Below are 24,182 nucleotides of genomic sequence, written 5' to 3'. Positions count from 1 at the left end.
TCCCCCAATGGGGTACTTGGCTTTAGTTGAAGACTTCGGTTCTGAAACTCAAAAACGAAAATTTCAGGAGCCGGCCGACCGGCACTTATGGGCATCGCACAGCAAGAAAGAATGATGTAATGGCATTGGCTGCATGCTTTATACCCCCGACCACCTGACGTCATGGAAGATGAGACAGCAACCGACGCAGGACCCAAGACTTTGATAATCAGGCCAACTGAGGGCTACTGCAAGCAGATAACCCAAATGTGATGAGTGCAACATTGAAACACGAAGAACATCCATATATGTGAAGGCCAGAATGGGGCTATAAGGACGAGTCTGGCCTTGCACATTTCACATGCTGCTTGCAAATGATTAGCATCAAAGCATATGAAGCAGACATCATGCGTATGGGAGGGGGGGGATAGGGGATCTAGAGGCTGAGCTTTACACAATTTTTCAAGTTTGAGGCCTGATCCCCTTTCTTTCCCTTCCATGATTGCTTTGAAAAATAAGCAAACATAAGCAAAAAAAAAAATCAACTACAGTTTGGCACACGCAAAAGAAAATTAATTTGGGAAGGCCTAAGTAATCATCCAAATTATGCAAGAGTGGGAGAGGTAAATTTAGAAATTAAACTAAATTCAGTAAATTACAGCAACACCTGTAACAGCAGTAATACTCCAATGAGACACCTATAATTAGAATTTAAAGCACAAAAAGGTATTTAGTGCCAATAAAAAACATTCATTACGAAGAACCTCTCAAGTCTGGGATCACCCTTGCAACTGGTCCAAAGGCAGGTGAGCTCTGGAGAAGACAGGGAAGTGTAGTACATTATGGGAGCAAGGGGGGTGTGTGGTCAAAGCATGGAAAAAGTCTCATGGATGCTGAAAAATATACCACCTACAGTGACCAGTCCCAACTTTAAAGTTGGCGGACTGGATCATGTTAAGATTCCTAGTTAGTTAATCCTCTGAGTACAGAGTTGTGACCCTGCAAAAAAAGCAATCTTTAGTGAATGAACTATCCACACTGCACCCAAACAAAAGCAGCAAGTACAACAGCTGTGTCTGCTCCAGTACATGAAATTACTGAAAAGGACTCAAAACCTAGTGTTTTTGGTGCCTGCATGGCAATACTATACAGCTATAAGTACATTATGTGTCAGTCTACATTATCAGTCTGTTTAAAAACAGATTAAGCAGTGCAGCCATAAACAATAACACAACAAGGAAATACTCAACTAGTATAGCCTCTTCTACTTCATGCTCCTTTTGTTGAAACAAGACTGCTTACCTAGCTAAGCATGTAGCAAATGCAGATTCTGGAACATGTGGTCCCCACACAGGTAACAAACCATTACATTTGGTGCTGGCATTTTGCAAAGCTGCACTTTCCCATTCTTCACGACCACGGGCCAGCCTATAAACACACAAAAAAATAAACATAAGCACAACTATAGTTTAAGCACTGGTGCTCAAGTTCAATTTATTGTGCAGAGGGAGAGCAGTTTAACTAAAATATCATTCACTTAGCAGCATATTAGATAACGGATCTTAAAAGTTAAGGGTTGCTATAAAGTCTTTCATATAGTTCTTGGCTACACCACCAATCTCTTTTTGAAGACAGTATGACCCTGAGAGAGCCACTTAAGTATGGAATTACAAGGTTAACAAATACATCAATGAGCAGCCCATTAAACGTGGCAAGTGGTTCTCTCTCTGCTTACTCCCACAAACAATAACATCCAAGACGTACATCTGTATTTGTATAGGTATGATTACTAGGTGGAACCATAAACGTAATATAAAGAGTTAAACAAGACACTTAGTGCAATGCTAAATATTGGATAATGTAGCTCAAAACATCCTTACTTTGAACGTCCCTATGCTAGTAGAAGTCCTACCACTGAAGTGTAGGCCAAACACTGCCCTGTGGGCTGGGAGACCCCCATGCAAAAAGATAAATGCATACAGCTCAACAAAAGGGGATGGCGCACTCCTGACTTTCTACACTTGCTCATGTTAGAAGTAATAGCTGAAGGATCTGGAAAAAAGGTTCCAGAGACAATAGCAGCAGATAAAATAAGAAACTTTTTAGGTAGGCATTCAACTTGGCAGTTGTGTTGCTATGCAGACCAGCTTAATGAGAAACTCCAGAAGATACAATACAAAAATAGATGCCTTGTGTAACCTCAAAGTTTTTACTGAATTAATTAATATTTATGTAAGAGAACACTTGGAAGATACATACACAGTTGTCAGGATTGATATCAGCCGCCCCCTTTAAAAAACACATCTTTATACAAAAACCTGCCATGCTGATAATTCTCCAAAGAGGTTGCAAAGCAAACATTAGTTCTGGCATTAGGCAGGTGCAGTACAGGTATCCTGAATCACAATAATCCACTCATCCTGCACCCCCCCCCCCCCAAAAAAAGCATACACGTGCAGAAGCTCTAATGCCCACTACTGAACAGGGTTTGACTTGAATTAGAATAGCTTTCCCATAGCAGCAAGTCAACAGGCCTAGCTAGGCCAAGAGAATTTTTTTCTGACACTTGCCTATGCAGACGACCATGGGAGAATGAAATAACTGCAAGATATCCCCTCCCAGAAGCCAAGAGAAAAATGATAAATCTTAGCTAGTGAAGCCACTTCGGGGAACACCAGTGTGTGTGAAGGGCCAGACTGGGACCAGGGATAAAAATCAAAACCATTTTTTTCAAGAGAAATAGGACTGAGGTAGAGGAAGCAAAAACCCAAATTGTTTCAAACAGATTTAAACACTTATGATCGTGAAACTCCAGAACCCGTTCAAAGAGAGAGAGCTACTATAAACAGAGTTTAGCCAAAGGATGAGCTCCAGTAGTGGCAGACCTACGAGGCCAACAGCAGACAGTCAAGCTTGATGAATGTGAGGTTCAAGTCCACCAAAAGGGGCTGGCACTTCAGAGTATCAACATGCCCAGTGATCAACCATTAGGAGAATCAGGCCTACCCACAAAAGGGAACAATGGACAATACAATGAACAAGAAACCCTTGTGCGAAACTGCTGTCTAATTGCAAAGGCCTCAGAAACATCAAAGATGGCTTTAACTGACTGGAAGAGTACAGGGTACCACTCCAGCTGAAATAAGAATTCTGTCCATTTGGAAGTCTGACTGGAAAGCTTTCCAGTAGCATTAAGTAACATGCAAAGACCATGACTGTCAAACTTGGAGGATAAAAAGAAAAAAGGTCCTTGGGCCAGGAAATGAGGCAGATGTGGCATTCACCCTAAAAATAGGTGATACCTCTGGCCAAAACCAAGGAAGGTAAGCAATGTTGTCATAGTAATGGTCAAACACCAGCTGCAGCATAGCATAACATAAATCTTTATACTTGCATCCCTGAACTCCATAATGACACTGGGAACAGAGCTGCAGCTGTCTCAGTCTGGCACCCTTCTCTGACTAGTGTTTAGTGGAGGAATGTCACATCTGTATCACTACCTCACATCATCTTGATGTGAGGGGGGAAAAAAAAAAAGGTCAGTTCTCGGTATTCAAAAGTGCACTCCCAAACTCCTTGTGCCCAGGGTAGCTGACCTTTTCTCCTCACCCTTCTATGCTTCCAACTTGAAACCAGAAACAAAACATGAAACGGAATATCCTCAGGACACAAAAGTGAGAAACCACCCCAAACCCCACTCTCTAACCACAAACCAATCAACAGAAAGGAAGGACCATGAGTCAACATGGTGATGGAACAGTTGATCTCTGAAGCACCCTAACTGAGGAGAAGCAGAAAAAAAAGAAGTTATGTACTTACCACAATGTTCTATCTGTGTTGTTGAGCTTCATTCCTTCTTGATGAATGAGAGACTGTTCAGATCCTTGGAACAGGCTCGGCCGTTATACAGCTCCCGCCAGCCAAAAAACTCTCTAGCTACGACTCTACCCGCAATGCCCCTCTCTCCATTACCTCAGAACGAGTTTGAGCCAAAATGTACAGCAGAAGAACAGATATATACAAAGGTAGAAGTAGTGTCCAAGGTAAAACCTACAGGTTCCCAGAACAAGTGTCCGATTCTCCAGGAAACCTGTAGGAGGGGGCAGGAAGGTGGGATGTCAAGAATGAAGACTGACAACAAAGGTGCAATGTTATGGTAAGTACATAACTTATCTGATGCTGTCAATCTTCATTCATTCTTGATGAATGTTACAGAGTCCCCAGCTACTTTAGGTTCTGGGTGGCCTTATGGAAGGATATTCCTGAGAACCATTGAGCCAAAGGATGCTATCCTCCTGGAGACCATATCTAATTTGTAATGAGTGATACAGGTACGTGGATGTAGCCCAGGTTGTGGCTGCACATATTTCATCCATGGACACTCTGGAGTGGAAAGCAGCTGATGTGGCTATTGATCTGGTGGAAAGTGCTTTAACAGGCGCAGATAACTTGTGGTTGTTATGATTATTCCAAAGACATGCATCTGGAGCATTTCTCCCCGGGCCTCCGCTGAAAACAGGCTCTGTGGAACCTAGTCGGACATTCCCGGTCAACAAATGTTAAATAAATAAATAAAATAAAATAAAAATTATAAATACAGGTAACACACTCTCTTAGCCATCTTGATAAGTTAACTTTCGAGACAGGTTTTCCAAGAATTAGACCTGAAAAGGAAACAAATAACTGGTCTGATTTTCTACAGTCCTTAGTCCTGTCAAGGTAGAAATTTAATTGTCTGTGAAAATCCAGTAAATGCAAGCAGTTTTCACCTTTATTGGAGAAACTGGGGAGGAAAATGGGCAAATAAATAGTTCGATTAAGATTAGATTCTGAAACCACCTTAGGAACAAAGGAAGGGTTGGTTCTCAACGAAACCCTATCCTTATGGAAAATCAGGTATGGGGGGTTCACAAATAATGCTTGAATCTCAGAAACTCTCCTGGCAGAAGTAATGGCTAACAGAAAAAGAGTTTTCCAAAATAGAAATGTGAGATGGCAAGTCACTGCTGGTTCAAAAGGCAGGAGTACCAAGGATTGTAAAACCAGGGTCAGATACCATGGAGCTATAGGGTCTTTGAATGGGGGCTTTAGATGCAAGGCACCTTTAAGAAAAACTATGCATAAGCTATGGGAAATTAAGGAACTGTCATCGTAGTCTTTGTGGAAATTAGAAATGGCCATTAGCTGAACTTTAATGGTGGAAGCAGAGGCTCCTTGATCAAAAAGGGAAGCTAAAAATTCTAAAACTTTCTCAACAGGAGCCGATTATTTGTACTGGCCCAAACAGAAAATCTCTTCCATTTGCTAACATACCATTTCCTTGCGGATAGTTTATTAGAAGACATAAGAATTTTATGCACTGGTAAAGCTGTATTATTCTGCCTGACAACTAATGGAATTGGAGGAACCAAGCTGTCAGCTTCAGCCTGTTAAGGCTGGGGTGCACCAGTCCCTGCGGGTAGAATAGCAGGTCTGGAACTGGGTCCAGAATCCATGGACGATGAATCAGGTGAGGCCAGAGAAAGGGGAACCAGACCTGTTGGGGCCAAAAGGTTCCAATGAGGAAATCTTTGCTTCTCAACCTCTGAGCTTTCTTCAAGAACATGGGAATGAGAGGAAGGGGAGAAAGGCATATAGAAGACCTGAGGGTCAATCAAGGAGGACAGCATCTCTTGGGGACTCCCTCTGAGGGGGGATTAGGGCAATATAGCGGTTACATTTTTCTCAAGGGGGAAGCAAAGAGGTCGCAGCAAAGCTGGCCCCATCAATGAAAAATATCCATCGCTACCTTGGGATTGAGAGACCCCCTCGTGAGGCAGAAGAATGCATCTGCTCATTTGTCCGCTATCACTCTGGAGCTCACCAGGATGTGAATTGCAACCAGAAAGTGGTTGGAAGATATCTACCATTGCCATATTCCGAGAGTTTCCAAGCACAAGGGGTAAGATCTGGTTCCATCCTGTTTGATGTACCAAACCACTGACATGTCTCACTGAATTTCAACTGTCCCCGGAGGGAGAACAGATTGAAAGGTTTGCTGTGCTAAGAGCACTGCCCTCAATTCCAGGACACCGATGTGCAAATTGGCTTCTTGCGTTGACCAAGTGTCTTGGACTGTTCTGCCCAGATGATGTATAACCCTTAAGATCATCTACAATGATGTTTTTTGACTACTGTGCAACACTGTATGTACCTTTGTTGCAATTTTTTTCTAGATAACGTATCTTTATATTTCTGTATTACTATATCTGTACTGTATACTGTATTTAGAGCTTTTCTCCCTGGGCCTCCACTGAAAATGGATCCCTTGGGCCCAGTGGACTTCCCTGGTAATCAAACTGGAAATAAAAATAAAAATAAAATAAATAATAAAAATGCTCCCCCACCTGATCTGGGAGGTGTCCGTGGTCACTATGGGCTTGGGCTGAGAGGGAATTAAGGGACGGCCCAGAAGAATTTCTTCTGACTGCATCCACCAGGATAGATCCTTCTGGCAGTGACTTATTAAAATGGGATAAGTCATCAGATGTGTTAGGATGGACCATTGTGCAGCCAAGAACCATTGAAGTAGCCTCATGTGAAATCTTGCCAGAGGTACTACGCTAATGGTCGATGCCATAGATCCTAAAGCTTGGAGGACAAAAGCAGCAGGTACTTTGTTCTTTGGATATGATGAACTGTACTTAAGACTGTATCTTTTGTAGTCTGTGAAGAGGGAGAGAAGCTACTCAAGAGATTGTATTGAGGCAAGCTCATATAAACTCTAAGTCTTGTGTTGGAGTCAGCTAGGATTTTTCTCTGTTGACTGTGATGACCAAAGAGTTGAAAAGGTGTAGGATGAAATCTGTGGCTTAAAACAGTAGATTCTTGGAGGGAGCAGTGAGGAAGGAGCCAGTTGTCTAAATAAGGAAACACCCAGAATCCATGTAGTCTCAAGTGAGCTGTGACTACTGCCATGCATTTGGTGAACACCCTGGGGGCAGTGGTGAGACCAAAGGGCACCACTCTGAATTGGAAATGACTGGCTCTTAGCCAAAAGCAGTGTGTTTGTCCATTTTTATGTGGTAATATGAGTCTTGAAGGTCTATACAGCACATCCAATCATTTTCCTCGGGAAAGAGAAGTATAGACTGAACCGTGACCATCCAAAATTTTGTTTGCTGAATGAACTTGCTCAGAAGGCTGAGATCCAATATTGGTCTGCAGACCCATGTCTTTTTTGACACTAAAAATAACATTGAGTACAATCTGGATCCTATCTGATATGGTGGGGGTCTTCTTGGATGACCCTTTTTTTCTCTAGCAGCTTTTGAATCTCCAAGGCTGCTTGGCCCCTCTGATTGGGTGGTGCATCAGGGGCTCTTCTTTATGATCTTAGAAAAAGAAGGGAATATGATAACCTCTGGTGATGATTTTCTGCACTGCAGTATCGGAAGTTATCGGGACTTGAAAGGCTCTGCAAACCATAGAAATGCATCCAGGTGTGGCAACACCTGAACCCACTGATCTGGTTGTCCCTTCGGCCACATGTGTGATGAGCTGCATGGACGAGTTCAATATAGACTTCCGGGTGGCCAGCTGAGAGGCAATTTTATCCCACACCTCGTCAGACACAACTCCAACAAGGGTATCCGATAACTCCTTAATCAGATCTCTGTGGAGTCTAGTAAAGTGTGCCAAGAAATTCAAGGACCTTAGTGCAAAGGACGATGAAGCACAGACCCGCCTTCCAAATCTGTCCACGGTCCTAGACTCTCAATTAGGTGGGTGGACAGAGGGACTCTCATCGGCGAGTTCTTTCTTAGTGGAGGCCGCCACCACCATGGCATCTACTGCTAAACCTTTTGCCCAAAACTGGTGAACTTTGGATGCTGATAAGATTTTGTCTGGTCTCCGGGGAATCAGGTCTATGGAATCAGGGGCCTTCCATGCCCGCTCAGCAATCAATTTAATGAAGTCATCAGCTGGCGGAATCACCCAAGAAGTAGAAGGGCGAGCAGCAAAGGCTTGCAAGTACAAGGATTCCTCAGACGACGGGTCTTTGAGCTTCCAATTACCCCTCTATTTCAGGATCTTCAGAATGTCTCCAAAGGAGACATCTTCGAGGGTTACCAGCATTAAACCTCCCCCCTCATCAAAGTCTTCTGGAGAATCTAACTGCTTCCTCTTGCTTGTCTTCTTTTGGGGTGGTTCCTCAGTGAGAATCTCTGAGGAAGAATCCTAAAAAGAGGGGGCCTGTACAGGGCTAACTTCAAGCTTCTGTGCTAACTGTCTTGGTTTGGAAGATGGTGGCAGCTATGGACTAGACTGTACAAACATAACACATACAGACGAGGGGCCAGCTGACAGCCTGCAGAGGCCAATGTCCTCTCCATGACTTGGAAGGCAGGACCCCCTGGAAGAGGGATGGGAGCCCAAACAGAAAGACAACCTCAGAACTGAGGTCACACCCTGCTCTGAAGGACCGCCATCAAAAATAGGAGCCAGGGAAGAGACCGAAACTGTAAAGGCTCCAAGAGCCAAGGATGGCTCCAAAGAAAAAAACAGGAACCGTTCCGAAACCCTCAGAACTGACAGCCAAGCTGTGGCCCCGAGAATCTACCGGTTCCGAGGGAACCGAAGATGTCAGAGCAGTCCCTGGAATTGAAGAGGGAGTGACCATCAGCATCAGGACAGCTGGAACAGAGGAAATCGAAGTAGTGAGCTCTAAGCTTTCTCAGGTCGTCAGAGGAGGAAATTTCAGAGGAGTCCTAGGAGGAAAAACTCCAACTCCAGAGGGGAGAGAGGCCTGAGAAGGGCAGGAAGACCCCTGGCTGCCAAAAGCTAATCCACCAACCTCACAATGTCTACCTCACAAGACTCCTGGAGGATCGAAGAGACATCCCAGAGGGAGATTCTGGCCTATCTAAAACAGGACTAGGTAACTGACCCACAAGTGGGTCTTTGGAAGGGGAATACCTTGTCCTGGGAACATGTAATGGTTCAGACTTTGGTAGCGAAGGGGGTGGCTAGAGTCTGCTGCTGTGTAAACGGTGAAGTCGGCACTGAGTGGGAAACTAAAGAAGCCGGTGCTGATGTCGGCGCCGAAGCTGTTGGTGCCATGACAACAGTAGCCGATGATGAAGGTTCTCACTACGTTAATTTTGGAACCTTAGTCCTCGGTTCCGAGGAAACGAATGGTACCAAAGACGGGAACACTGCACCGAATGACTCCTCTTTTTGGTGTGAACAGATTTAGGGGAGCAAGTAGGATCTGACTTGGACAAAACTTCCTCGAAAGAAGATTTTAGCATCTTTTTTTAAAATGAATCTGTTTCATCTTTCTACCAAGGCCATGGCACTAAAGGCTTGGCAGATCGAGCAGTCTAGATCCAAATACGGCGCACCCAAATAGTACATGCAAGAATGATGCCCATCTGAATTAGGCATCTTTTGCCCACAGTCTTGGCACTGCTTAAAGCCCAAAGTGTCTGTTTGCTTTCCCCCATTTCTACAGTAGAAGATATAGAAATAGGAAAAAGAAAAAATCACACACACATGAGGGAAATGAATCACTGATCAACTATCTTACAGTGACCATGAAATAGTGGCAGACACTTTGCAATTAAGCCAGAATAAAGGACAAATTATTATTCCAGGGCTAAAAATTCAAAGGGGGATATTCCAGGGTGACTCGCTGTCATTGCTGCTGTTTTACCTTGCCCTTAACCCATTAAGCTGTCTACTTAACAGCTTAGGCCATGGCTATAATTTGGCTCCTAGAAAACAACAAAGTATAAAGACCTATCTTCTCTTTGTCAATGATTTGAAGCTATACAGCACATCAGATGAGGATCTGAAAGTACAACTGCAAGTTGTTAACAATTTTTCAGTTGATATAAGAATGTCACTTGGTCTTGATAAATGTGCAACAGCAACCTTTAAAGCAGGAAAACTGCAGCACCAAGAAAACACCAGTTTGGGACAAGAATGTGATCTAGAAGAACTTGAGCAAGGAGGAGTGTATAAATATTTGGGACTTGAAGGATCAACAATAAAACATGAACAAAATGTGAATAAAACTTAGTAAGGAATACTTTAGAAAACTTAAATTAATCCTGAAAACAGCACCGATATCTAGGAACAAAATCCAAGATATAAACCAATTTGCTCTTCCTGTCCTAATTTACAGTTTTGGAGTGACTGACTGGCCCCAAAACGTATTAGAGTGATTAGATAAGAAAACAAGAAGGATGCTTCATGCTCACCAAATGATTTATAAAAATCAGTGCATACTAAGATTATATACTTCCTGTTCCGAAGGAGGGATGGGCCTCCTTGGAATTGATTCCATGTATAGATCTGCAATCGTGAGACTCGATACATACCTGCTGACCTCACAAGACCCAAACGTAGTGAAAGTTTTGAAACATGAGGAAAATAAATCTAAGATGCTATCAGAAGCATATTGGCGTCAAGCAGGAATGGAAATCAAGCCACAAGTGGATAAAAACCAGACAGTAACAATGTGCCACAAAAAAGAAGAAATAATATAAGGTGAAGGACCAGATGAGAAGGCAAGAAATGTGGAAAATGCATAAATATAGTTGCAAGTATAGAAAACTTCTGGAAGAACCTAATGCTAATCAGGAAAGAATGCAGGAATGGTTAAGGAGAGGTGAATTCAAACCAAGACAGGAAAAGTTAATATTGGCAGCACAATATTGAACATGTGGGAGAAACAGACAAATGTAGGTTTTGTAAAACATAACTGGAACAGTTGCACACCTCGTTGCTGGTTGCAACATACTAATAGCAGAAGGACTATATACTGAAAGGCATAATAATGTGGCGAAAGTGTTACACTGGGGATTGTGCAAACATTATGGTACTGAAGTGGTTGAAACACACTGGAAACATGAGCCACAAAGCATCATAGAAAATGATGAAGTCCACAATCACATGGGATCATCCATTACCAACAGTTCAAAAGACAGATGCTAGAAAACTGGATATATTGGTCCAAAAAAGAAGACAAAAGTAGCATTGAAATCGTCACACCCAGTGATTATCGTGTCCTGAATAGAGAGAGAGAGAGAGAGAGACCGTCATAAAATATCAGGATTGGCAAGCAGAAACAACAGCAATGTGGAAGAAAGATACCCAGATAGTTCCAATAGTAGAAGTAGCAATGGGTCTTATTAAAAAAAAAAAAAAAAGTGTATAATCCTATTTAGATACACTGCCAGTACATGCAACTCCATATGAATTGCAGGAGGAGTCACTACTGAGTACATTGCGGGTGCTGCAAAGAGCACTTTTGGCTGACATCAGACTGAAATAATACTAACGTCATGAACTTTAATTGTACTTTGACTTAGGAATGGGGTCCATTCCCGTTATGGTATTAAAAACCCAAAATATTTGGAGAAATTTTCTAGGTTAAATTTTGTAGGATTTAGTCCCTTCCTTGTTTGTTCATAGGTAGGTAACTAGGCTAGCGGCCCTAGGGCCTATACAAGCCTAGCCAAAAAGGTACCCTGGCTTTCACCACCTAAGAAAATTATATCCTAGTCAATACCTAGGATTGTATTTATTAATGACTTCCCATGTCCAGAAGGGTTGTGGGCACTATCCCCAGTAAGAATTTCTGGTACCCTATCCACTCATTCAGGTTCTGAACAGTGTTGTAGAGGTGCTCTGCTGCATGTGAATTGATAGCTTATTCCAAAGATGCAGTAGTCACTGGGAGACAAGTCTGTCTCCCAGTGACGGTCAGAGACAAGTCTACCAAAAAAAAAAAAAACGTACCTCTTTCTACTTCATTTTGCTGCTTGTGCTTAGGAGTGCAAGTGGATTTATTACTGCTTGCTGTTAGGCTCACTAAATTGATGCCAGTATTCTACTGAATTGTGGCTTTATTAGTGCCGTTACTGCTGTGATTTGTGAACTATTGTTTTAAAGCAATCAACCGATTAACTACATTTCATTGCTATCTACTGCATTGTACTGCATTTTGTTGCTGTTTAACTGTATTTTTTCTTATGTGATTAATCTGTGTGTGCTTCATTGTGAGTTTTTTCTTATTGAGATCTTAACCTTAAAATTGAGTAGCATAGTCTAGATACAGGTCTGCGGCATCCAGAGCTTCAGCTGCGTGGTTCTTAACCCTTTCTGAGGTATTCCAGCTACAATTTTCCCCTTAGTGGCACTTGTGTTATCATCGAGTAGTACTACTTGTAGACCTTCCTCTCTTTACCCCCTTAGCTCTTTCAGTTTCTGACAAATACGGATGGACAATTTCCTACATTTTCGCCTGCCAGTCTGGTCGATATGGGCATCCTGAGACAGTGTAGCAACTGCCTCATGTACACAGACAATCCCCTACTACTAGCACCTAGGAACATAATTTGTGAGAGATGCAAATACATAAAGCAACCAGTGTCATTGCTCTCTACCCCACAAACAAGTATATCTGGCACTAAGGCCTTTTTCAGCTATGTTAGGAACCTGGGTGGAAACTCCCAGATATGCTCAGAATTAGTCCAAAATGATACAAAAATCACTGAACCCACAGACGCAGACAGGTTCAGAAAACACAGCATCAATGGGACCGATGGTGTCCCCCGCTGTGTGCTGGCAAGAATAATGAGAAATTAAAAAAGCACATAAGGCAGCTGTTTAATCTCAGCCTTACCACAGGATACGTGCCCAAGGAGTGGGCGTGCGGGCACTGGTGTCCCACTCCAAAAGGCCTCGCCTCTCCGGACCCTAATGGGCCCCATAAGCCACAAACAAAGTCTGTCTTAAAGCTATGGAGAGGATCATAATGGAGCTCATAAACAAAGATATAGGGACTTGCAGACATTGGATTTGAACTTGGTTGACTTCTTGAAACAGTCACCAAGGCCATTGATGAGGGAAAGGCAGTCCATACAACCCATATGTCAAAACAAGGTAACCCCAAGCTACCATATAGGTGGCATCCGTTGACAGTGGCCTTTCTTTTAACACTCACATTGCTAAGTGGTTAGAAAGACCTTTCTACATTGCCCCCTGATCATGATGGGGATTCACATCCAGATCTAGTGAGTCATTGTTTGTTCCCCTGTACTCTTCACTTATCACCAATGATTGCTCAGAGGTGACATGTCCGGAATTAATGGACATGCTCCACCTCAAAAAATCAAATCCACCAAAACCACTAGACACGGATATAAATAGGATGTGCTGGAGGGATAGATTTCACCAGAGACTTATAAACCTATGAACCTATGAAGAAGGTTAGCAATACGAACACCACACCTCAGATACCACCCACACCTACTCAATACACTCCAACATATGCGGAGACCCTCAACAAAAGCATACCCAAACAAGAGAGGCCTCCGAGACAAACATATGCAAACTACACTGAACACCACACCACACACCTGTGTCTCACAGTCACTAAGGCTTAAACATTAACCCAACATATTAGTCATAGAAGACTCCATTGTGAGACACACAGATGTGCCCCTCACCAGGCTGGATAAGGGGAAAGTCACGGTTAGTTGTTTGTTGGATGCCAGAATCCACCACATCACCAATGCACTCAAGTCTCTCAACGGGTACTGTTATGACGCTATCATAGTCCATGTTGGAGTGAATGACTTGAGATGTACCTCCCTGGACTATATGAAGAGAGACATGATCAAGCTTGCTGAGTATAGTTCCATATAGGTATGTCCCTAGCCTTAAGTAGCATTCTACCATCACCCAGAATGATGCCTCAATACAAACAGAAAATGACTGACTTTAATTGGCTTAGTTTACAGTGTCATTCAAAGAGGATCCAGTACCTGACAGCCTGGGATGACATGATTGACAAGCCGCGATGTTTTGCCAGAGATGGCCTACATCTGTCTACCTTGGGCTTCAGGCTCCTGGCAAAGGCTCTTTCCTCCTCATAGTGCTGCAATGCTATGAGGTCAAAACTACTAACGTGAAAATTTCATCAAAACATAAATTAAAGGTCATGCTGCTAAACGCTAGGAGTCTAAACATGAAACTGCACTAACTGCAAGCATTCTTAACCCTGGAAGAAGCTGACATTTGTGCAGTCACAGAAACCTGGTTCAAAGCTGTGGACAGCACCCCAGCCCTACCAGGATACTCATCCTATCATTCACTCAGACCCCAAGGTGTGGACGGCAAAACAAAAGGAGGTGGAGTTGCAATATACATAAAAGACATACACACCTCTAGGCTGGTCAAACAGTAGGATGCACAGGAAATACCCCAGGTGCAGTTAACAACTGACAAGACCCCTATTCAAATCATAGCTAGCTACAGGCCTCCAACTCTGACTCAAGATGACCACTCCACCTATCTGGACCTCTTTGAATCTATCAAGATTCAACCCTTTACCCTGATTCTGGGTGACTTTAACTATCCAACCATAGATTGGAAGAAATACCCATGCCAAAACACAAATGCCCAAAAGAGGTGAAAATATCTTGGTATTAACCAACATGAGTTATCACTGCAGCATCCCTACAATGTCATCTTCCCTGGTAAGATCAGACCACAAAACAGTTACTTTCGAAGTCACCATCTCCCCCCCTACCCCCCACAGCTAGGGTCAAAAAAAAACTGATTACAACCTCCTGAGAGAAGGTATAAAAAGCTTCACAACCCCCTCCCCTCCACAGAAACTGGCACATATGTCCAAACCTATACCAAAGTACTATATGAGCATTTATATAGCTGCATGGCATCAGGAATACCAAACAGGACGAAATCCTCCTCCTCAAGGAAGAGTAAAACCTGTCTGGTGGACATCTACAATAAATAAACTCTATAATAAAAAGAAAAAATTGCTGTCCAGGATCAAGAAGGAGCAGGTGTCTAATTGTAAGCAGTTTCTCCTTAGTCTGAACAAGTAAATAAGAGCACTAGTAAAATAATCCAAAGCAAAGAGTCCAAACAGGCAACATCTACTACAGACAATCATAAAGCTTTCTTCACATATGTCCGCACTCTCAAGGGAAGCACCCAGATCTACTCAGAACTGGTGGTCAAGGACACCACATACACAAATCCTGTAGATATAGCCAACCTGCTGGCAGACAGGTTCAGTGAAAACTTCACTCCTCTGTCCCCCCATCAGTAAAACAGGACATCCCCAGTACCTGCCCCCTCCCTTTATCTCTAGGGAGCAAGTCATCAGTGACCTCACAAAGGTAAGAAATACAGCCTCCATGGGACATCCCAGACCGCATCCTACATGAACTCAGGCAGGAACCTGCAGCACCATTAGGCACTCTATTCAACCAAAGTCTGAGTACCGGCTTCAGTCCCAGCTGTGTGGAGGACAGCTACTGTCATCCCTTTGCACAAAGGTAGAGCCATCCATCAATCAAGGAAATTATAGACCCATTGGACTAACTAGCCTAATCTGCAAGGCCATGGAGCGGGTTATCATGGACCTCATTAACAAGGACATTGGCAACCTCCAGACACTGGCTCTGACACAGTTTGGTTTTGTCAAGGGGAGGTCATGCCTGTTAAATTTGGTCGACTTCTTTGAAACAATCACCAAGGCCATAGAAGAGGGGAAGATGGTGCACACCGCCTACCTTGACCTGGCCCAAGGCCTTTGATACTATTCCCCACTCAGGTTAAATAGATAAACTCTCTCAACTAGGCATCGATCCATATGGTATCAGATGGGTAGCAAATTGGCTTATGGATAGAAGAGGAGTGTCCCTGCAAGTACGGCAAGTGCACGGCTCAAAAAACCTCAAACTACTGACATATCTGTTTGTACTGCAATAGTCCCTAAAGGGATAGTATCCTGGAAGGGCAAACAGCAGCTCTATATTTAACTCTATAGGGATCAGTGTATTATATTTTAAAATACATATAGCTTCTTTGTAGAACTTTTTTTTTCAGAGAAACCAATTCACCCACATTAGTATTAACCTTTTCTAGAACACACCCTTTAAGAAGTTAATTACTTGAATAGTAATTTCTACAATGAACTGCTAAATGGTTATCACAGCTTAAGGATAAGAAGGCAATAAATTATTTCCCTTTCTTAATTGATGGGGTTAGTTTTAGTCCTAATCAGTTGTTTTCTTGTAATACTGTTGGAATTATCATAGGAGGCTACTAGGCTAATGCCCTTGGGGCCCTTACAAGCCTAGCCAAGAGTTTACCAGAAAGAAGCCTCAGTCGGCACCTGCCCTATCAATGAGGGACAAAGGTGGCACCCCTGTGACAAATCTGTGGTTTCCCATCCACTCATCAAGGTTGCACTTGAACAGGGTCGGCCAGGTACTCTGACATGTATAGGAAATCTATTCCAGAGATGAGGCAGCCTCTGAGAAACAAACCTGTCTCTCCAGCAGGTTTTGTTGATGTCACATATTAGATTTAGGCCTTTTGGGTACTGTTCGAGGAGTTAGACTTACGGATATGGAGCATCAATAGTAGGGCAGGGTCTGACATTGCCTTGTAAGCAAGACACTTATCACCTCTGAGCAATCTGTACGATAGAGTAGAGTGATACTGATTTGAGCCTGAACGCATAGGAAAGGTGATGAAGGCCATGGATTCTCTTTGTGAGGTATCTCTGTGGTGCAGGTGTTTGGAGAGGTACATACCAAACTGGGTGTTATACACAATTATAGGCCTAATGAGGGAGGAGTACTGCCGCTACACGATTGTCGAATATTAGATTGTTGTCAACCTGGATACCCAGATCTCTCATCACAGGTTATGTGCTTAGGGTGTTGCGTTGATGTGGTAATCAGTATGGCCTATGTTGCAGAATGGTACGATGATAAATTTTTTGCATTTAACTTGACGCCATGACTTTGGCACCAGTCATTTGTTGCTGTGAGACCCTCTTGCAGTAGGTTAACATCATGTCGGGAGTCAATAACAGCACCCAACTTACAGTCATCCACAAACTTGGCCAGCCACAGGCCCTTTGTCTTTTACCTGGACCTCAGAGAAGTAGATGCCAAACAGTAGTAGTCCCAGGACTCCTATTGTCTGGCATCTACTTTATGTTTTTAAGTATTCTTGTGAGAACTTTTATGTGGGAGAAAGCAAAAGAACGTTTAAAGCGAGATTTCAGGAACACATTACAGATATAAAAAATGGGAGCTGTGATATATAGAGCTTAACTGGAAGTATTTCATTAATTGATGTTCCTGATAGGTTAATTAATTTATTGATGTGTATTTACTGAGTATTACTCTGAAGTTTGTAGCATTCCTTGAAGGCTTTCTTGCCAAGGTGCTAGAGTTAGAGTTTTTTTTTTCTGTAGCTGTTTGCTTTTCCTTCTCGAGGTTTGTGGTTTATAGTATCTTGGAAGGCCTGCAATGCTAAAAGCACTGCTGTCATCTCTAGGACACTGACATGCAAGTTGGCCTCTTCGGGGGACCAAGTGCCCTGGATGGTTTTTCCAGAAAATGCACCACCCCCACCCCAGCTGGGAAGTGCCCATGATCACGATGGTCTTGGGCTGAGGGGAATAATGAATAGCCTTGTAGAACCTGATCTGACTGAATGCACCACCTGAGATCTCTCCTGCATGTCTGATTGATCCGTAGCTGACAAGACATGGGTTGGTAAAGTATTGACCATTGTGTGGCTTGCATCCACTGAAGAATTCTCATGTAAAATCTGGCTAAAGGTACTAATGTTACCACCACTGCCATTCATCCCAAAGCTTGAAGGACCAAGCAGGCTGAAAAAAACTGGATTCTTATGGTCTGAACTCTTGAGGGTGGTAGTGAAGATGTAGTTGACTTTGTGCTGATGATTGCTCTTATGAATTCCATAGTCTGAGCTGGTTCTATTTGGGACTTTTCGTAGTTTATGGTTATCCCAGAAGAGAGCATGTCTGGAGAACCTGGCCTCTTGCCTTTATCAACTGATGCCTGGTCAGAGTGGAAATAAGCTAGTTTAAATATGGAAATACTTGAAATTCGTGCAGTCTCGAGTGAACTGCTATTACAGCCATACACTTGGTAAACATCATGGGGGCTGTGGTGAGACCAAAGGGCAGAACTCTGAATTGGTACTGACAAGCTCCCAGCCAGAAGTGTAAATATCCTCTGGATCATCTGTTCATATGACAGTAAGCTTCCTGAAAGTCTACTGAACATATTCAGTCATCTTTGCTCAGGAATGGGAGAATGGACTGAACCCATGGCCATCTGAAACTTGTTCGTTAACGTGACTTGTTTAAGATACCGAAATCCAAAATTGGTCTCCAGTCCCCTGCTTTCTTTGGCACTAAAAAGAACCTTGAGTAAGTTCCAGATTCTATCTGGTCTGGGGTGACCTCCTGGATTAATATTTTTTCTAGCCGCGCTTGAATTTGAATTACTGCTTGTTCCCTCTGACTGGGTGGAACATCGAGGAGTTTTCTTGAGTTTGGAGGAGGAAGGGAAAAGGGAATTATACATAACCTCTGGAAATAATTCTCTGCACCCAAGTATCCTTTGGTAAGTCTAGCCAGGCTCTCTGGTGCAGGGATAAACGTCCCCCATTGCCTCCAATAGTGGGAAATTGGCCTCCTTTCAGGAGTGCTGGTAGAGTATGTCAAAGAAAGATTCTCTGGACTACTGGTTTTGCAGGCTACCTTTGCTACGGGAGCATCATTGTCCATTAGAGTTCCCTCCTCTGCCTCTGTGGGAACCTCCTCCATGTGTGTTTTGGAATGGACCCTGAGACTTCTTGAAGCACATCTTTCATCCACCTCATTGATTCCTAGAAAAGGATCTTTGAGGGGGTCGAAAAATGTACACCCATGGCAGACAGGGTCTTTCCATCCTTTTCACAGCTGGATAGTGTGCCCTTCATCTTGGGGGCCAAAGATGTGCCAATCAAAGGGAGCATTGATGAAAGAAGACTTAAAGGGGTCCCCAAAATCACACAAGCGCATCCAGGCATGCCTCGTAATGGAAATGCCTGAACCCGCTGCTCTTGAGCCTCCTGCTACATGTGAAACCAACCTCATGGAGGAATTACAAATGGATTGTAGGGCAGCCAACTGAGAAGTCACAGATAACTGAACTTTTTCAGTAACGGCTCCTGAGAGAGTATTTAACAACTCTTTACAAGACTTCAGAGGGATTTGATTAAAGTGTGCCAAACAATTTAGAGACCTTAAAGTGAAGGTCACTGAAGCATAGACCCGCTTCCTAAATCTGTCCACCACCTGCAATTCCTTGTTGGGATGGACAGTGAACTCCCTTCGGCAAGTTCCTTTTTGGTCAATGGGCACCCACAAGTTGAACAACTGCTTGTCCACTGGTGGCCATAATCTAATCTTATCTGGTCACGAAACTCTGATTGGGGAATAGAAAACACAGGCTTGAGGAGAAAAGCTCAAAATGACAAATTAGACATACACAGACATAATATGCTTACAGTATACAATGATGACAAACATGCAAGATAAAGTACAATATCAAACATCTTTCAATGTACAAAACTGCAGTCACATCAATACATGCAGTATGCAGTGTTTCACTTTCATTACATTAAACTATTAACAATAATGTACTCAAAGGTTTACATGGTTAGGCATCTTATGGTCCTTGTGATTGACTACCTAGTTCTGCTGCTATATTCCTCTGACATGGTGGCCCAGTGAGGTGATGATCTAATAAGAAGCACTGGCACAATGAAACTTTGGTAATACTTAACCTCCTCCCATCACTGCTACTTTACCATGCTTCATCCTTACTAACCTAAAGATATCACAAAAATCAAAACTTGAACAATGCTATAATAAAGTCACTAAATTTGCAGCAAATACCCCTTTCAGAACCCACCACTGTATGGAACTAAGAAGCCTAAACTAGTTAGAACAAACATACATACATAGCTTCCTACCACTTATAAAATTATTCATCATACATCTGCTTGTCTAGAACTAAATACCATTCTACACAACTATGCTCACACTCAGTCATTATGATTCAATGACCAAAAACCTCTCTATCCACAAACCTATCAAATCTGCAGAGCACTGTCTGTATTCATACTATGTTGCAAAATCCTGGAACTCCCTTAACCTACATCAATCTGGTCACTTCCATCTCTCCAGTCCTTTAAACCCATTCTGAAAGGCTTCCTAGCCAAAATCTGGCTATGTTTTTACTCAACCCCAGGATAAACTATAGCCCTAAATATGAACAAATATTTTTGTCATACCTTTCACCTTCTTACAACCATTTCTTCACTCACTTCCTCTCAAAAAGTGAGAATGCAACACTGCCTTGAAAATAATTCCACGCATCCACCCACAAATACATAAAAATGGGTACAGTTGCAGAGTTTCACTAAAACAGCTCCATCTGTGGAGAATGTTCAAAACTAAGAAGGTAAAACTGTCTTGAAAATAATTCTATATCCACTACAAATGGCTTCTAATATGCCTCTGTACTAAACTACTATATCAGCCTGCTTTTACTATGCCCTATCAGTAAATGGACTTTATTTCAAAATGGGATATGCAAATAATGTAAAAAAAGTACAGATCTTCACAAATGTTTCCGAAATGCCAATATGTGTCCTTAAATCAACATACCTAACAGCAGCAAGATGACAATCATAATGGACAATGTTGAAATGAGACACTGTGCTGTATCCCTGCTGTTTCCGAGGTTTATTTTCAGACTCTTCTACATGACACCTCTTGGTAAAGGTATAAATGCCTAAGACTTTTGTTGGCTAAGAAAAACAATGAAAAATCAACAGGAGTAGTGAGAATGGTGGAATCAAATAAACCACAACAATCCTTGATAATAAAACATAACTCCTTTAGATTGAAAAATGAAAAAAATGGTGATAAGCTGCAGAATGTCACTTAATACTTACAAATTTTCCTTAATTAACTTCATTTCCTGTTCATTTTAATATATTTAATTTTGTAAAGACAAAGATAAAATTAAAATTACACCAGACAAAATGAGTATACTTTCACTAGTCTTATTACAACATGCACATAAAGAAAAAAATATGTTATTTGATAACCATTTGAAATTGACAGCACAAGGTATAAGGAAAATCTATCCAATTCTAGTTCCTCCAGTTGACCAAAGAGGCACTGATTCTTAAGGCAAGTTCAAAACAAAGCTACCTGTATAGCAGCTTGTCATTTTATTAAAATGCTGTATACATCATATGAACATGCCAAACTGAGGCTGTAGTTTAGCTATCAAACATGTCCTAATATGCAGAAGTGTTTGATTATCTCTGAACTTATCAGTTAACTGCAGTTCTTTTTGAGATCTAGTCTCTCTCAATATTCAAAGAATCAGTCAAACCCATCTAAAGTAGTTAGCATTTAATCTCAAGCCGTACAAAACAGGAGTCACCTGGAATTTGTAACCTTCTCTGCAGATACAACACGTCAGCCCTGGTTCTTCAATCAGCTCCTCCATTTGCTTAAGCAGTGAAGTCTTGGTTACCACCTGACCTTTTTCATTAGTCTGCAAGAAAGAACAGCAAACACTGAATTGCCTTTTTTAGAGATTAGAAGGATAAACACAAAAAATAAAGTTCTGAGTTGTCTGGGCTGTATGTGTGGATCATTTTATACACCTATAAACTCACCGGATACTAACAACCTTCATATATATTCTGTAACCACACATTCTTTCTACTTACTATACAACCCACACATAATACCAGTCTCAGATTAGAACCAATCAAAGAACATTCATGTAAACAAATTAAACCTTTCCAGTGTATGTGACTTTAGGACTGCAAATGGGAGAATCCTGAAGACTTTTGGCAGTAAGGTTGGAAGGGTTTGTGAACAAATGAGGTGAAGTGTAGCAATGATGATTCTAAATCCAGAAAGCAGTATGGTTGTTTTAAATGTATTTACATCTGAAACATTTTTAGTTATTTTTTTTTTACATGTTTGTCATTGTTTGTAAAGCTGAATAAAACTACTTTAAAAAATCTATAAACAGCCCCAGCTGAGTGTCAGGGAGGGACACTCAACTAGCAGTTCAAATGCTGGAGGACTGGGAAGCTGCAACATTGTTGGCTCACGGATTCTTGACAGGGATGGTGATGGTTCTCTTATGCTCTAGCAATTCCCAAAGATGGGAATACTGCTGCAAGTTGGCATTCAGGGTTGGGGGAGCCACATGAAACTACACATGGTGATAAATGTGACATCAAACAACTTCACCTAGTTAAGGCATAACACAATCTCTGGCATACAAGAACAGCTTGAATGACACTGCTGGCTTGAGGCAGGATTTGAATGAGCCATATAATGCTTAACTGGCAATGACTGAATAGATAAGTGATGCATAACATTTGCAACTACAGTTGTTTCAATGGTGTCTGTGATGTAAAATGTTTGCAATTAATGTGGTGTCAAGGTTTTTCATTTACATAAATGTAAGATTGCCTATGTCATATGTTCTAGCCAGTCTATTTTTTTTTTTGGGATTCAAAGTTGGTTCAGTTGTTATGGTTCACTGCAGATTTAGCAACTTTGTTGTAGCGTGCTTCTAATTTTGATTTTTGAGTAGCCTGAAGGTTTACAAGTATTGAGGAAGCATAAAGTAGAGATGGGTGGAGACATGTTTATGCTGTGGTCTTCGTAGCGGAGGTTGAGATATAATGGTTGTTCCTGTGTAGGAGTCAGAGTATGTTTTTTTTTTTTTTTAAGCTTCTTGCATGTACTGGTCTTATTTCAGGTTGTTGTCTATGGTGACACTGAGTAATTTTGTGTGTGGTACAACTTCTGTTTGTGTATTACTAGCAGACATGATTGTGAAATCATGTTTTTGTTAGTCAGTTGTTACGAGGAGAAGATTATTGCTTTACTTTTCTTTATTTCCTCTCTCAATTTTCTGACTTCTGTTAGATTGTTTGCATTTTCATTTTTGCTATATGGGGGTAAATCATCTGAGAGACAGAATAAGATATGCAAGCAGAAAGGTTAAGGGTAGTTTGTCTTCTTTTTAAGTGGATAATCTTTTAGGGTTATTTAGGGTTATATAACCCCCCCAGTAGCTAAAGTATGTATGTGGGGATCTTTGGAAGTCTTAACAGCATGATTCATTTCTTTAGAGATAACATATTTCAGGAAGAGAGCACTCTACTGGTGGTGAAGTGTCATACTACTGCCTGCACCCAGCTGTGTGTGTGTGTGTGTGTACAGTAGATGTTATGGGTGTTAGGAAAAAAATCTAGAGGGCTGGATTTTGCAGTGGTCAGTAGCAGAGTAAAGTTAAGTCAGTAATGCATTCAATGAGAATAGGAACAAATGAGCAAACTGCTTTATAGAGATTTTCAGTATTAACCCCCACCCCAGTGGCTGGGATTATTGCAGGTGTTGTCATACTGGGAAGGGGATGTTTAAACATGGAGCAGAGTAACCCAGCAGTGTCACCCCCCCCCCAAACATCTATATTGCATCTCATATACAATTATTTACTACATCATCTTCTTCTTTCGGCTGCTCTCGTTAGGTGTTGCCACAGTGGATCATCTGTTTACATTTCTTCCTGTCCTCTGCATCTTGCTCTGTCACACCAACCACCTGCATGTCCTCTCTCAACACATCCATAAACCTTATCTTAGGCCTTCCTCTTTTTCTGTTACCTGGCAGGTTCATCCTTAGCATCTTTTTCGCAATATAATCTGCATCCCTCCTCAGCACATGTCCAAACCAATGTAATCTTGCCTCTCTGGCTTTGTCTCCAAACATTCCAACCTGGGTTGACCCTCTAATATACTTATTCCTAATCCTGTCCACCCTCATCACACCCAGTGCAAATCGTAACATCTTTAACTCTGCCATATCCAGATTTGACTCCTGCCTTTTTGTCAATGCCACTGTCTCCAACCCATATAACATAGCTGGTCTCACTACCCTCTTGTAGACATTCCCTTTTACTCTTACTGGTACTCGTCTGTCACAAATCACTCCTGACACTCTTCTCCACCCACTCCATCCTGCCTGTACACTCTTCTTCACCTCTCTTCCACACTCACCATTACTCTGAACTGTTGATCCCAAGTACTTAAACTCATCCACCTTCACCACCTCTACTCCCTGCATCCTCACCATTCCTCTATCCTCCCTCTCATTCACACACATATATTCTGTCTTAGTCCTGCTGACCTTCATTCCTCTTCTCTCTAGAGCATATCTCCACCTCTTCAGGGTCTCCTCCACCTGT

The 24,182-nt window shown here is 42.1% G+C and overlaps 1 protein-coding gene across 1 annotated transcript in view; it reads right to left on the bottom strand.

Moving 5' to 3' along the window:
- Positions 1–24,182, bottom strand: part of UBR4 (ubiquitin protein ligase E3 component n-recognin 4) — a 3,959,899-nt gene that overhangs the window by 185,296 nt on the left and 3,750,421 nt on the right. The window contains 3 exon segments of the mRNA XM_044087073.1: positions 1,282–1,407; positions 20,558–20,700; positions 21,348–21,461. Of these exon segments, the coding sequence (XP_043943008.1) occupies positions 1,282–1,407; positions 20,558–20,700; positions 21,348–21,461 (383 nt within the window).

Source organism: Protopterus annectens, chromosome 1.part1 (assembly GCF_019279795.1).
Source record: "Protopterus annectens isolate FY-2018-M chromosome 1.part1, PAN1.0, whole genome shotgun sequence".
NCBI lineage: Eukaryota > Metazoa > Chordata > Ceratodontiformes > Protopteridae > Protopterus > Protopterus annectens.
This window is presented reverse-complemented; position numbering and strand designations above follow the sequence as displayed.